Source organism: Aethalodelphis obliquidens, unplaced genomic scaffold (assembly GCF_003676395.1).
Source record: "Aethalodelphis obliquidens isolate GAN/ISIS:26980383/991018 unplaced genomic scaffold, ASM367639v1 scaffold120, whole genome shotgun sequence".
NCBI lineage: Eukaryota > Metazoa > Chordata > Mammalia > Artiodactyla > Delphinidae > Aethalodelphis > Aethalodelphis obliquidens.
The window spans coordinates 1,549,423-1,565,023 of NW_020838064.1; the positions used below are offsets into that span (position 1 = coordinate 1,549,423).

General features: G+C 43.4%; 1 protein-coding gene across 2 annotated transcripts in view; it reads left to right on the forward strand.

Moving 5' to 3' along the window:
* VPS35L (VPS35 endosomal protein sorting factor like) overlaps positions 1 to 15,601 on the forward strand; it is a 129,347-nt gene that overhangs the window by 92,233 nt on the left and 21,513 nt on the right. For both annotated transcript variants that reach the window (XM_027098088.1, XM_027098090.1), the window contains one exon: positions 12,726 to 12,865. In XM_027098088.1, the coding sequence (XP_026953889.1) occupies positions 12,726 to 12,865 (140 nt within the window). The remainder of the gene's footprint in view (positions 1 to 12,725; positions 12,866 to 15,601) is intronic.

Here is a 15,601-nt window from a genome sequence, read left to right on the forward strand (position 1 = left end):
GTATTTCATACCCGTGGCTCATTTACTTTGCATCTGGGAGGTTGTACCTCTTAATCTCCCTCACCTACTTCTCTCCTTCCCCCTCCCTCTTCCTCTCTGGCAACCACCTGTTTCTCTTTTTTTTTTTTTGCGGTACTCAGGCCTCTCACTGTTGTGGCCTCTCCCGCTGCGGAGTACACGCTCCGGACACGCAGGCTCAGCAGCCATGGCTCACGGGCCCAGCCGCTCCGTGGCATGTGGGATCTTCCCGGACCGGGGCACGAGCCCGTGTCCCCTGCATCGGCAGGCGGACTCTCAACCACTGCGCCACCAGGGAAGCCCACCTGTTTCTCTTTTATGTTTGATTTGAACTCTTTCTCTTTTATGTTTGCTCATTTGTTTTGTTTTTTAGATTCTACGTATTTCCCCCCCCCTTTTTAAATTAAATTAAATTAAATTTTTTTATACAGCAGGTTCTTATTAGTCATCCATTTTATACACATCAGTGTATACATGTCAATCCCAGTCTCCCAATTCATCCCACCACCACCCCCCAACCGCTTTCCACCCGTGGTTCCCCCCTTTTGAAAATGTACTTTCTTTTACTAATTTTTTGCATCTTCGTCTTGGAGAGCTGTGCTCACAAGCCATGTCTTAAGTAAAAGCCCCAAACAAAAGTTAAGTCAGCTTCTCCTGTAAGACATCTTATCCTCACACTGTGCACTTTTCCTTCATTGTACATATCACCATTGTTCTTTAACAAGTAAATGTGTAAAGAATTGTCTGCTTCTCTCCCCTGAAGAGTGTCAGCTCCATGAGGTCTCATCTGTCTTAGTCACTGTACTGTGCCTGTCTCCTGGCACATTGCCTGACGCATGGGTGCTCAGTAAATGTTTAAGGAATGAATGGTACCACATGATAATAATGGTTGATAACTCTTTATAATATTGATGAATGTAAAATGGTACCAAACCTTTCATGGTAGGGACCTAACTCCTAAGCAACCTAAGTGTTCAGAAGAGTCTCATCAAAGTCCTCTTGGTAGGTTTTAAATAATTGATTTTCCTATTTATAGAAAACAGGAAACAAGGTAGGTTCAAATATATGCCGAGGCTCATAGACACGTTAACTGGAGCTGTAGTGCTGGTTTGATTTGTGAGGAACACGGGGACGCCCAGAAGAAAGGCTAAAGCCTGCGATTATGAAGTCCACTGGCTACTGTGAACTGTAACTGCTGATGGAGGAGGCCAGGGCAGTAGAATGGAGGAGAAAAATAATTTTGTATTTCCTCCTTTTGGAGAGTAAGGAGCAGCTTGTGATGGAGAAAAATGGTCTCTATCCACTTACCAAGTCTTTGAGGTTTATGCTTAAGGTCATATTTACTTGTTCTGTTGACAAACCATCTTCTGAAGAATGCGATTGATGTGACTGTTTTCTCAAACCATGAGGCCTCTCTGGTGATTATGGCAAAGTATTGGATTGGCCAAAAAGTTCCTTCGGTTTTTAAAGTAAAAAGACACATTTTTCATTTTTACCAAGAACTTTATTGAACAATGTATTCACCGTTTTTTTTCACTACCTTCTGCCATCATTCAGGCAGCTTCGTAATTCCATCTTCCCAAAACTTTTTATCTTTTTGAGCAAAGAACTCTTCCAGGTGCCTTTTACAGTCTTCCAGGGAATTGAAATTTTTTCCATTAAGAGAATTTTGTAAAGACCGAAATAAACGGAAATCCAAAGGTGCAATGTCTGATGAATATGGTGGATGAATCAGAACTCCCCAGCCAAGCTGTAACAGTTTTTGTCTGGTCATCAGAGAAACATGCAGTCTTACGTTATCCTGATGGAAGATTATGCGTTTTCTGTTGACTAATTCCGGATGCTTTTCGTCGTGTGCTGCTTTCAGTTGGTCTAATTGGGAGCAGTACTTGTTTTAATTAATCATTTGGTTTTCCAGAAGGACCTCATAATAGAGGACTCCCGTCTAATCCCACTGTATAAACAACATCACCTTCTTTGGACGAAGACGGGCCTTTGGTGTGCTTGGTGGTGGTTCATTTCACTTGCCCCATGATGTCTTCCGTTCCACATTGTTGTACAGTATCCACTTTTCATCGCCCATCGCAGTTTGTTTTAAAAACGGAATGTTTTTGTAACATTTAAGTAGAGAATTGCATGTGGAAATATGGTTAAGAAGGTTTTCTTCGCTTAACTTATGTGGAAGCCAAATATCAAAGCGATTCACGTAACCAAGCTGGTGCAAATGACTTTCAGTGCTTGATTTGGATATTTTGAGTATGTCAGCTATCTCCCGCATAGTATAACGTTGATTGTTCTCAATTAATGTCTCGATTTGATCGCTGTCAACTTCAACTGGTCTACCTGACCGTGGAGCATTGTCCAGTGAGAAATCTCCAGTACGAAACTTTGCAAACCACTTTTGACACGTTCGATCAGTCACAGCACCTTCTCCATACACTGCACAAATCTTTTTTTGCGTTGCAGTTGCGTTTTTACCTTTCTTGAAATAATAAAGCATAATATGCCAAAAATATTGCTTTTTTTCTTCCATCTTCAATATTAAAATAGCTACATAAAAATTTACCAGTTTTGATAAGGTTTTTTTAAAATGCAAGCTGATATGAAAGCTGTCACAATACAATCTAAAAAAATTGTTTCAAATGAAGTTAAAGACAAGTAAGCGCTACTAGAGCCATCTTATGGAAAAAACCAAATGAACCTTTTGGCCAACCCAATAGGTTAATTTTGCTGTAACAGTTCACAGGTGGGCAGATGGCATGAAGCTTGTTGCCCATGTTCATGTCTGAACACGCATGATCCATCCACCTTAGGGGAGGTGAGGGCAGGGATGGAGAATCCACAGAAAAGGAGCAGGAGTGAATCTCCCCCTTAAGTTTACTCAACTCCTTATGATTGTAAACGCCTACGATTTGCTTCCTCCTGCCAGCAGTTCTTGGCCAGTTTTTACGTGCAAGCCACTGTGCCGAGCATTGTGCCGAAACAGGAATGCACTTACAGAGACTTCCTGCTAGCAAGGAGGAGCGGATCTGTTTACAGTGATTCAAAGCAGCACATGATAAATGTCATGCAAGATGTTCATAAAATGTACCAGGGAATTTTAGAGAAGAGAGAAATGACCCTTGGCTTGGAAGAGGAAGAAAAAAAGCTTCTTAGAAGAGGTGGAATTGAGAAGTATGGAAGGTAAAGGGGATCTATATATGCTGAAGTGAGGCAGAGGGCATTTTAGCCTAAGCAACGGCAAGAGTAAAGGCCTAGAGGCTGGAAAAATGGTGCATCTGGAAGGAATGAGTGGAAGATCAAGTTAGGAAGGTTGTTTGGAGACTAACTGTTGAGAGAACTGAATTCCTGGCAAAGGAGTTCAGTTTTATTCAGTACATATTATTTGCTGGGTGGCTGATCTTCTTGTTACAGAGGAGGAAACTGAAGCTCAGAGGTGTGACATGACTTGCCCAGGAGCATCTAGCTAATAAGTGACTTCAAGTGCTCTCTCCACCGCTGTGCTTCTCTGTAGTTAGGTTAGTTCCTCTAAATGATAATCCAGTGTTTTATTTCTAACCCTCGGTGTGTGTGGTTGCTAGAGACCAGTTATTATAGATTGAACATTAGATAAACTTATTTGGGAGGCAATCAGAATTAAGATAAGGAATGCCTAATCCTTTCTGCTTAGGGAAATCTAAGCTTAATATCCACAGAAGAACTTCACAACCTCCTGTGAGCTACTGCAGGGATGGCAGGAAGGTGTGTCATCCCTGCAATATCCCAGAGATTTGAGTCAGGTGACACGTGGGCTGAGCATGCTTGGCTCAGAGAGAGGCCTTGCTGATCAGAGATAAAAGAGGGAGAGCGTACAGGCACCTCTTATGGTGCTGCTGAAACTGAGAAGTCGTCTGTGTGTCTGAGTGGACTTTCCACATTAACTGTCGACATTCTGCATAAATCAGGTGGCAGAATCAAGGTTAGAGTAATGCTTAATTGTTATCGATGACAGCTTAATGAATGAGGTATTTAATTGTCCCTAGGCATTCATATTTCTTTAAATCTTGCTCTATACACAAATCACCAAAAGAGTGGTCCTTAAATCCTCAAACTTAATTCCTATAATAACAGGCTCTGTTATAAAAACACAGTTTTAGTAGTAAAGAGTATTGAGTCTCTATGATAACTTGCTTATGGATAATAACTTGGCCATTTAGACTATGAAGCTTTACCCAAAGACACCCCTATCACTTGGTGACAGCACATCTTCATGGCAGACTGCCTTAGTCTCTTTGGGCTGCTATAACAAAAATACCATAGACTGGGTGGCTTAATCAACAGACATTTGTTGCTCACAGTTCTAAAGGCTGGAAGTCCAAGATCAAGCTACTGGCGGATTCAGTGTCCGGTGAGGACTTCTAGTTCACAGACTGTCTTCTTGCTATGTCCTTACATGGCAGAAGGGATAAGGAGCTCTCTGGGGTCCCTTTTATAAGGGCACTAATCTATTCAAGAGGGCTATACCCTCATGACCTAATCACCTCCCAAAGGCCCCACCTCCTAATACCATCACATTGGGGTTTAGGATTTTAACCTATGAATTGGTGGGGGGTAAACATTTAATCCACAACACAAAGTTTGAGAGAGTAGGCTGTGCCCTGATGTTGCATTTTATACAGTAGTTTCCGCTATATAGATATAGAATCCAAACCTAATGGAAAATGTTGAAAACTGGTGAAGATGTTTAGCAATGGGGTTGATAGAACTAGAGAGAGTGAATAGTACTTGTAGCCTGAACCCTGCTTTAATAAGGTATATTCAAGGGACGGGAGTCTTTCAACCACTCATGACATTTTGTTTTAAGAAATGTGATGTTTCCTTTCCTGGAGTTCCCTGGATTAGGACAGTTGTCCTTCTGAGTTGTCCAGGAGGACATATGATGACTGAAGTTCTGGGAATGGGGTGGAGTGGGTTACTGTGAGGTCTTGTTTAGCCTGGGAGTTTATGACTGACAAGTAGTAAAGGTTTCCATTAGCACTGACCTAATGCGTTATTTAAAAAATAAAACGCTACCTCTGAAGGTGGTCTGGGTTATCACTTCTTGACCGTCTCTTATGATTCATGTACTGAATCATCTTCTATATCAACAAATGCCAAGGACACAGAAGGATGAACTTACTCTCAGAGATCACAGTTAAATCTGAGTTTTATCATGTATGGAGCACATTTAAATCTTAATGATTTTTATTTTAATATTTCATGCTCATTTGAAAAGAATTCTAACAATACAGAAATGTAGATCTTAAATAAAAAGCCTCCAAGTAAAGTCACCAGTAATCCACTCTGTCTCCTCACCTCTAAAAAGTATCCACTGTTCAGTTAGTATATTTCTCTTGATTTTTTTCTTCTATGTATACATTAAAAAATACGCTTCCATTCTCATATGCTGTCTGCCTCTTTCCTCTGCTCTTCTGTCCTACCCATCTGTCTATATTCTTATATAAATACACACTGCCCCCCACCTCAGAAACGGGAATGTGTCTTCCCTAGTGTTTTTCAATTTGCTTTTTTTGCTTATCTTGGCCTCTCTCCTCCTACCCCCTTCCTGCCACTCTATTCTTTGTAATGACTATTCAGTACCCTATTTCTTTTTTTTTGGCGAGAGGATGGGCTATAAATTATTTCCCCAACCATCCCCCCCCCATTTTTTCCCCAAACTCTTATTGAAAAATATTTGGACTCTTTCTAGTTTTTTGCTCCTACAGACAGTGAGCAACCGGCATCTTAATTCTGAGCACTTTGAAACTGACAGTTGTCCAATTGACTGATATTTTTGTCTCTTAGAACATGGAACCCTGTTGTTCAGAGACACATGCAGAGCTTCAGCGCACAACAGACAGCAGTGGGGCTCCTCAGGTGGGCATGTGTGTGGGAGGCCGCTGGCCCCTCAGTTTTCTACGGGAGCTGGAAGAGACCTCAGAGCACAGGGTGAACAAAACCTTTTAAAGCCTTGAGAAGAAGGTTCCATGCAAGTGAAGCTGTCTAGAGAGCTATGTGTGACTCCATTTGTAGAGCAGATAATCAGAGAGGAACCTTCCTGGCACATTGTCTGTGGGTTGCAGTGCAGTCCCTGGGGCCCTGGAAGATGTGTGCCCCCCTCAGCTTAGTGCCTCGCTTTATGTACATGAGGAGGGTGGGCATCCCTGAGGGCAGCAGGAGTGCCACAGTCCACAGTAGCCCTTCCCCAGTCTCATTCCCCCCTTCCCTGCTCTGGTAAAGAAGGAAGGGGCTACTCCTCAGAAACGCCCTTTGACCATCCTGCCTATGTCTCCCACTACCCTTTCTGTTTTGTACATTTCTGTGATTGAAAATTTTAGAATAAACTTGTATTGACTTTGCTAAAGAAAAATTATTTGGGGAAATTTATAAATAAAAATTCCAAAATAGTAACCTAGCAGTACATGAAAGAACCTGGTTTCCTTCACTCTCAGCTACCACTCTGTAACACGCTTAATAGTTTGGCATTATATTGCCTCCCTTTCTTTATGCATCTACCTAAATATATATATATTTTTTTCTTGTAAAAATAGGATCATACTGTATGCAGCTGTATAACATTTTGTACTTAATATATCATAGATAATCTGTATTATACATCAAAACATATCAACGTACCTTATTTTCTTTATTAGCTATATCATTTCTATGGTGTGGCAGTACAATAATTTCTTTAACTGGTCTCTTATGGTCAGGTTGTTTGCCATTCTTCTCCAATCGAGCTGAGTTGATACAAAATACCTTCATCTAAGGAGAACCGTTGGCCCAGTTGTTTACAGTAGCTAGGCAGCATGGGTAATCCAGATAATCCCAACATACCTAGTTTACTTAGTACCTTCAACTGATCCCTTATTTTCATTCTCTCCCAGGGTTTGCTAGTGACATATATCTTGGTGACCATTCTGTAGTTTTAGTGGCTTTGTGTTTTGGGTGTGTTTGATTTCTTCATGTCCTGAGGTTTCTAGAATATCATCCTCCTTTCATGTTCTGCAGACCCTTTGAAACTGCCCAGATTGGGAAACAGGAAAACCTGAAATCGCTGACAGAAAATTATCTAAAGTGCTGTGATAATTGTCTAACAGGCCTCCCTGGCCCTTACTCACTGTATATGTGAAATGATGGTAGCCTTCCCTGGCTGGATTTCATTATTACTGACTACCTCTGTTTGCTTCTTGCTGAATGTCTCCAGATTAAACCTTTCAGAGTGTGCCATTTGCTGTTGGAAAGTCATATTCTGCATTTAGCTGAAGGATTCAGAACAATTTTTCTCAAACCTGTTGAATCATAAAATTCACCGGAGAAGCTTGTTTAAAAAAAAAATGGATCAGTTGATTAAGTGGTAAATTTTATGTTATATGCCTTTTACCTCTTAAAAAATATTGGAAGAAAAAAGGAAATGGGCCAGATTCCGCTTTGTAGCTATAAAAGAGAACGAAGTTGTACTTTATATGCACAATAGATTGATCTCCAAGACATGTTGTTGAGTGGTGGGGGAGGAGTTGCAAAATGGCGTCTACCACATATTAACTCTGCAGAAAGAGAAGCAAAGAAAGGGAAAATGTATTTGTTTCTGTACGCTTGGAAGCATACCCAAGCAGCAGGTAATCCTCTTTGCCTCTGGGAAGGGAAACTGGATGGCCAGGGACCGGAGTGAGAAGGAGTGTTACCTTTGGAATTTAAAATCATGTGACTCTGTTGCCTATTCAAAGGTAAATATTTTTTTAAAGTTAGATTTCCTGAGTCTCTATCATGGATAGTCTGGTTTAATACATTTAAGGTGGGGCCTGGGAACCCATATATATTTTTGAAATAACAGCTTTATTGAGACATGATTCATGTATCATAAAACCCCTCCTTTTAAAGAGTACAGTTCAGTGGTTTTTAGTATATTCAGAGTTGTGTGATCATCGTCACTAATTACAGAATATTTCCACCTCCCCAAAAGAAAACCCCGAATCCAATAGGCAGTCACACCCCGTCCCCCCTCCCACAGGCTTCCCCCAGCCACCAATCTCACACCCCGTTCCCCCTCCCACAAGCTTCCCCCAGCCACCAATCTCACACCCCGTTCCCCCTCCCACAGGCTTCCCCCAGCCACCAACCTCCGTTTTGTTTGGATGGATTTGCCCATTCCAGTCATTTCACATAAATGGAATCTTACAATGCAGATCTTTTACGACTGGCTGCACTCACTTAGCATAGTGATTTCAAGGCTCGTCCATATTGTCGCGTGTATGTACGCATACATGCCGCATGCATGTGGAGTTGGAGGAACTGCCAAATTAGTTTGCGAAGTGGCTTTACCGTGTTCCATTCCCATCAGCAATGTTTGGGGGCCTGGGAATCTGTGTTTTCACAGGATCTCTATGATTGTTATGCTCAGGCTATTTTGGAAAACACCGTCTCCAATAGCCCAGTCCCTCTTACTGTGGCTGTCTGTCTTCCACCCAGTGCCCAGAAGCACTGAAGGACGTGTTGATCACTGTGCAGAGAATAGCAGCAGAATGCCTCTCTGCAGAGCAGTCAGCACCCCAAGAAAAAGGATCTTAAACAGAACGAACTCTGGGCTGAGGTCAGCCAGGCTTGAGTGGGGTTTTTCGTTTGTTTTATTTTTTTTTAAGATGGAATATGGAAAATAAATCTAGCCGTTCCTTGAAACCTCAGAAGATTCAGATGGAGGAATGCATAGCATGGGGAAGCCAGTGCACAGATTGATACATGCTTTTTCCTTCCCCCAGTGGAACAAGGATAATAGTCTTTATGAATTGGAATCTGATTTCTCCTTTTTCTAGAAGTCTTTTTTAGAAAAAACAATGTAACCCATTTTACCTGTAATTGTCTTCTGTGGCTTTTAATAGCCACAAATAAAGTGTTATGTGCTGTAGGGTATATAGAAATAGAAATATAATGTTGTACATGTGAAACATACAGTGTTATAAACCAACTTCAATTTTTAAAAAATGTTATATGATATTGGCATGATTATTCTGAACTCTATGAGGAAAAACTGTTTTCATACACAGTAGGATTTGAGTTCTAATTACTAAGACAAAATTGAAAGGTCTCCCAGACAAGATTTTATATATGGGGCAAGTCTTCCGAGGATAGAAATAAAAATCTGCTTTGAAACATTTCCTGCCTCAACGCTTAAATAACTGTTTCTTTTCACTCCCTCCTTTGGAATGGGAACTGAGCAGGGTGGCTGGGAGGAGTAGGGCACCCGGCACAAAGTGGGTCCCTCTTTAATGAGCCATAATAACAGGCACCTTTCTCAGGGCCACTTGGTAACAAACACATAAATAGAATACATAAATGGTCTTTCAGGTTGTTCTGAGCAGAATTTTAATTTCCGCCGAGAAAGGCTCTTCACTTTGTTTGATGATGGACTTAATGTCTTCACCGGAAAGCAGTGCCTATAGAGCCAGGAGGAAGACACCCACCTGGTGGAGTCCAGGCCTGCCTGTGCTCTAGGGGGTGAGGTCAAGGGTAGGCTCAGCTCAGTTTCTTATTTTCGTATTGTGGTTAAGTTCACACAACATAAAATTTACCATGGTAACCATTTTTGAGTGTACACTTCAGTGGCTTTAAGTACATTCACAGTGCTGTGCAACCGTCACCACCATCCATTTCCAGAACTTTTTCATCATCCCAAAGAGAATGAAACTCTGTACCCATTAAATAATGCCTCTGTTCCCGCCTTCCCATTCTACTTTATCTCTCTGAATTTTACCACTCTGACTACCTCATACCAGTGGAGTTAGACAGTGTTTGTCCTTTTGTCTGACCTATTTCATTTAGCATAACGTTTTCAAGGTTCGTTCATATTTATCGCACGTGTCAGCATTTTCTTCCTTTTTAAGGCTGAGTAATACTCCTTTGTGTCTATGTACCATGTTTTGCTTATCTGTTCTTTGATGGACACTTGGGTTGTTTCCACCTTTTGGCTCTTGTGAATAATGCTGCTGTGAGCGTTCGTGTACAAGCATCTGTTTGAGTCCCTGCTTTCATTGCTTTGCGGTATACACCTAGAAGTGGAATCGCTGGCAGATGGTAATTCTATGTTTAACTGAGGAACCACCAAGCTATTTTCCACAGCAACTGCACCAGTTTAGATTCCCACCAGCAGGACACAGAGATTCCAGTTTCTTTACATCTTTGCCAATACTTGTTATTTACTCTTTTTTTTCATAGTGGCCATTCTCATGGGTGTGAGATGATATCTCATGGTGGTTTTTCTTTTTTAATAAATTTATTTGTTTTATTTATTTTTGGCTGCATTGGGTCTTCGTTGCTGCATGCGGGCTTTCTCTAGTTGTGGCGAGCGGGGGCTACTCTTTGTTGTGGTGCGCGGGCTTCTCATTGCGGTGGCTTCTCTTGTTGCAGAGCACAGGCTCTAGGTGTGTGGGCTTCAGTACTTGTGGCATGAGAGCTCAGTAGTTGTGGCGCATGGGTTTAGTTGCTCCGTGGCCTGTGGGATCTTCCCAGACCAGGGCTGGAACCCGTGTCCCCTGCATTGGCTGGCGGATTCTTAACCACTGCGCCACCAGGGAAGTCCCTCACCTGGTGGTTTTGATTTGCGTTTCTCTCATGATGAATGATGTTGAGCGTCTTTCCGTGTGCTTGATGTCCATTTGTGTATTTTCTGTGAAGAAATGTCTATTCAGGGTAACCTTTAGCCAGGTTACTTGTTTTTTCCATTGTTGTAGAATGTCTTTGTGTATTCTGGTTATAAACCCCTTATCATATCTGTCATTTGTCGACTTGTGTTTCTTTTAACAAACACACATCTGACTGTGTTGCTCAGTGCTGGTGATGGCCTTTAAACTCTGCTCAGCTCAGTCTTTCACCATCCCTGGGCTACTCTCACCTGGCCACTCAGCTTTTGAGCTTTGTTCGTCATCTGGGCATGGAAATAATTGTACCTTCGCCATAGGACTGCTTGAGGACTGAGAATGTTAATTACCTTAAGATAGGGCCTAGGAGTTCCTCTGGTTTCCATGAATAGTGCCATTTACTACTGTCTGGAGGCCAAGACAGAAGACCCTGCAGCTTCTGACTCTTTCTGGGAGGTTTATCTACCAGAGCCCCTATATCAAGACAGGATCAGCTGCTTTGTGTCCCCCTTAGAGCAGAGCATACGACAGGCTCCCAGCAGATAGGTGTTAATTAGTGTGATCACGTTGGGCTCATCACCACACTTATGTTGTCAACTCTTGCCGCCTCTGTTTTCCCACGCCTGCCCACAGTGCCCGGGAGAGCGCCAGTTCACAGCTGGAGCTTAATAACCATGCTTAGGTGAATGCGGTACGGGTGAGTTCGGGGTCCTGGGAGGGAAGCTCTTGGAGCAGAGGTAACTTTACGTAGTAAACCCTGATATCAGTGTCTTTCCATACTGTGGTTTTGTCTTTTGAAGAAGGAAGAGAAGTCACTACCCCACTCTCCAGCTTCAGTCGCAGACTCTTCTTGTTAAGGGCCAGCCTCTGTTTCCGGCTGTGGGCGTTTGTTGTTGCATCTGCTCCTCTGCTGTGCTGGAGGGGCTTCTGGCTTTAACTCGGGGTGCTGCAGACCAGAGCACTGTTCTGTGTGCATCACTGCAAGCCGTTGCGGAGTGGAAGTGTATTTGAACCATGTAAACGTTTGATCTTGTCGGGTAGTTTAAAATTTCGTTTGTCAGGTCAGTGTTCTGTCTGTTATGACCCTGAGGCTCTTTCTCATGGTTAGTACTTAGCCAGTTCTAGAAAGATTTCTCCTTCTCCCTCTCCATCTACGCTCCCACCAACACACTAGTTCCTCCCCCCACCGGCTGTGTCCTCCTGTTACTCCCTCTCTCTCGCCTCCCCCTTCCTCTCCATCTGTCCTCTCTCCCTCTTCCCCTTCTTTCCTCCCTCTCACCCTCGGAGGTCTTCTTGTTTTATAGTCTGTTTCATAGTTCTTAAAGTGTCTTCATTTTCCAAATGATTCTCCGGAACTGTCACCTAATCAGAAGTCTTTAAAGCCGTGTGTGTGTGTGTGTGTGTGTGTGTGTGTGTGTGTGTGTGTGTGTGTGTGTGTGTGTGTGTGTGTGTGTGTGTGTGTGTGTGTGCGCGTGCGCGCGCGCACACACATTCCTTCAGGCATTTCCATTGTTATTTCTTTAACAAATACAGTGTGCGTTAGAGTATATTCAGACAAACCAGAGCTTGAGCCTGGGCTCCACCACCACGGCTGGACCCTCCCGCATACACAGGCCCTGTGGTAGGACCGGGCACTTCTCGTTCCACACCTCATTTCCCACCTGTGAAGTGGGCTGCGGACAGCACTTTCCTCCTGTGGTGAACCGGATGGTTCACTGAACCAGTTCAGGTGAAGCCTTCAGTACAGGCAACTGTGACTTCTATGCCCTCTGTAACAATTTGCCACGTGCTTTTTTCACGTATTATCTGAAGTCAGTTTGAGGTTCTCTGAGCCAAATTGCTGAAAGGAGGAAGGGGGGGAAGAGGAGAGCTGGGAGGCTCAGAGCACCCTCTCAAGCGAACGTTCCAACGAGTCGATCACGGTGCAGAAACCCTCTTCCAGGACCCGCCAGCTGTCTTGAGCCCTCGGTGTGGCCTGACTTCCAGGCCGTGTGAAGAAGAAAGCAGACCCTGAAGTCTTCAACATTCTCACACACGGACTTCTCTTCTGTCTTGCAGCTGATGCCTTTTTCAAAGCCGCTATAAGCCTCGTTCCAGAAGTTCCAAAGATGATTAATATTGATGGAAAGATGCGGCCCTCAGAATCATTCCTTCTGGAATTCCTCTGCAATTTCTTTTCTACTTTATTAATAGTTCCGGTACGTTTCCCCAGAAGACCTGTAGGTGATGTCTTTCTTTGACCTGTTTTACATACATTCTTAGTCCTAAAAGTGCAGGGATGTTCTGTCTATACCTGTATTGGTTTTCTAGTCAGATGTTTGAATTTTTCAATGTGTTTTCTATTTATTCTGTGTCCAGGGTATATAGTCTAGGCTCTCTGTATGGTCGAGGGGGTATCACTTAGTGGTGAGGGCTCAGGCCTCCAGACCAAGACACCTAAGGTAGAATCCCAGCTCCCCTTCCTTCCAGCTCTGAGTTTCAGGTGATTATGTACCATTACCAGGATGCAGTTTACTCATTTACAAAATGGAAATGATAAGAGTGTCTACATCTCTAGGTTGTTGTGACGATTAGGTGAGCAGATGTACGTATATGGTTAGAGCAGTGCCTTAGCGCATAATAAACACTTAAAAAGGTAATGGTGGTGGTATTTTGATGGCAAGTACCAGAAACCGCAACAAGATAGTAAAAGTCGAAGGGGATATTGTTGGAAGATGCTGGGGTTTCTCGTGGAATACAGGAGATGAGAAGTCAGGCTTGGGCTGGAAGGAATCAAGGCCACTCCCAGGATCCAGCATTAGGACCTTCACCCTAGTTGGGGTTCTTAACCTGGGGTCCACCTACCCCAGGGTTTCTGGCAGGGCAACCACGAATTTAGATGAGAAAAAAAAGGTTTTTGTGTTTTGTTTTGTTTTGTTGTTGTTTTTTTTCACAAACCTCAGTGAAGTTTAGCCTTTTGCTTCATTGTGAATCACAGGCAAAGAGCCACAGTACCAGTTGCAGTAGCTGGGACTTTGTCACGAAAATAGTCAACACTATGTTTATATCACGTTTCAGGTGTGAAAGTTATTTCAGAAGATCGTCTACATGTTTCCTTCCTTTAAAAGTGCAGTAGTTATTAGGCCCATCATTACTTCACCAAGAAGTAATAGATTACAATATAACAAATGCATTGAAAAAATATTTTGACAACTATATTTTAGCGTAATTGATTGCCTTTGTAGTCTTACATATTTTATTTTCTGCATTAAAAATAGTACTCTGAGTTGTGCATAGGCGTCACCAGGTTGTAACAAGGTCCAGGCACAAAACGGGTCGGCTCCTGATGAAGCCAGATGTACATAGGAATCGGGGATGCTTTTTAAAATAGAGTCTTGCTTTGTCCCATCCCCGCCTCCCCACTGAGAGTCTCACTCAGTAGGTGGGATTGGCCTCTGAACCAGCATTTTTGAAAGCTCCCTCATCAAGTCAGGTGTAGGTGGTCTTAGGACCACACTTTAAGAAATGTCCCTCTGGACTCAGGCCATGAAAGCAGCCCAGCTCCCGTGGGTACAGGGTTCCTTTTTGGGGTCATGAAAATGTTCTAAAATTGACGGTGGTGACAACTGCACAACTCTGTGAATATACAACCAACCTATGAACGGTGCATTTTAAGTGGGTGCATTGTTGGGTGTATGAATTATATCTTAGTGAAGCTGAGAGAACAAAAAGTGAGTTGCTCCGAAGTTTCCGAGTTCAGATCCCAAGTTCTTTGAAGAGGGGCTGGGATATTCAGAGGCGGGCTTGGTGCTTGATTTCAGTGTTTTCAGATCTCCTTCTTAGTACTTTATAATCAATTTCTCTCTTTTTTGGATATTCTAGTTATTTGTCAGGTGACAAAATCAGGGTTTCTAATGAGGAAGTTGATCAGTGTCATTGTTCATTGATTAACTGGGATGCGTTTTCCTTCTGCATATGGGGTTTTCTCTGTTAAAAATCACTGGAGCCTTGAAGAAAAGCTTGTGTTCGGTCCTGACCCGATGACTCAATAGCCTTGTGGCCTTGAGAAAGTTTTGTAACTTTCAGATCCTCAGTTGTCACCTTTCTAAAATGTCATCCAAATGCACACCTAGCAGGGCTGCTGTGAGGATTGACTGAAATGATAGCTATGAAAGTGCTTTGTGAACCAGAAGCTTGGTCCCTGGGGTCACAAACTGATGACCAGTGGGTGGAATCCAGCCCGGAGACATACTTGTTGGCCACATCATGATGGAAAACGTTTGGAACTAATTACCCACATTTAAAAATTGGTAGGGGCTTCCCTGGTGGCGCAGTGGTTGAGAGTCCGCCTGCCAATGCAGGGGACACGGGTTCGTGCCCCGGTCCGGGAAGATCCCACATGCCGTGGAGCGGCTGGGCCCATGAGCCGTGGCCGCTGAGCCTGTGCGTCCGGAGCCTCTGCTCCGCAACGGGAGAGGCCACAACAGTGAGAGGCCCGCGTACTGAAAAAATAAATAAATAAAAATAAAAATTGGTAGATCACAGGAAACCCCAGAAATTTAGTTCCTTGTGAAAAATCAGGTCCAGCCATGTGAGGCCCGCATTCCCCACCTGGCCAGTTGACCTCAGCTGGAGAGCAGCTGCCCTTCCTGCGGGGCATGTGCACTCTCTCCAGGTCCCCGGGTGCCTCTGGGTCCATTAAATCCTTTTCTGTTGCCTACCGTTCCCCTAGGCATTCAGGGGAACCCCCCTGCCAGACTTTATTGGTTCCTGGTATCAGTGCTCAGGCTTTTGCCAGGATTTACTAAAGATGATGAGATGAAGAATAGCCACAGTCCGTGACTTCTTACTAGGTGCCCTGTGCAGTGCTAACTCCCTTCGTCAACATTCAGTCTCTAGGAAAATGCCCCCAAGCCTTGCAAGGTAGGAGTCATTGTACCTTTCCCACTTGAGGA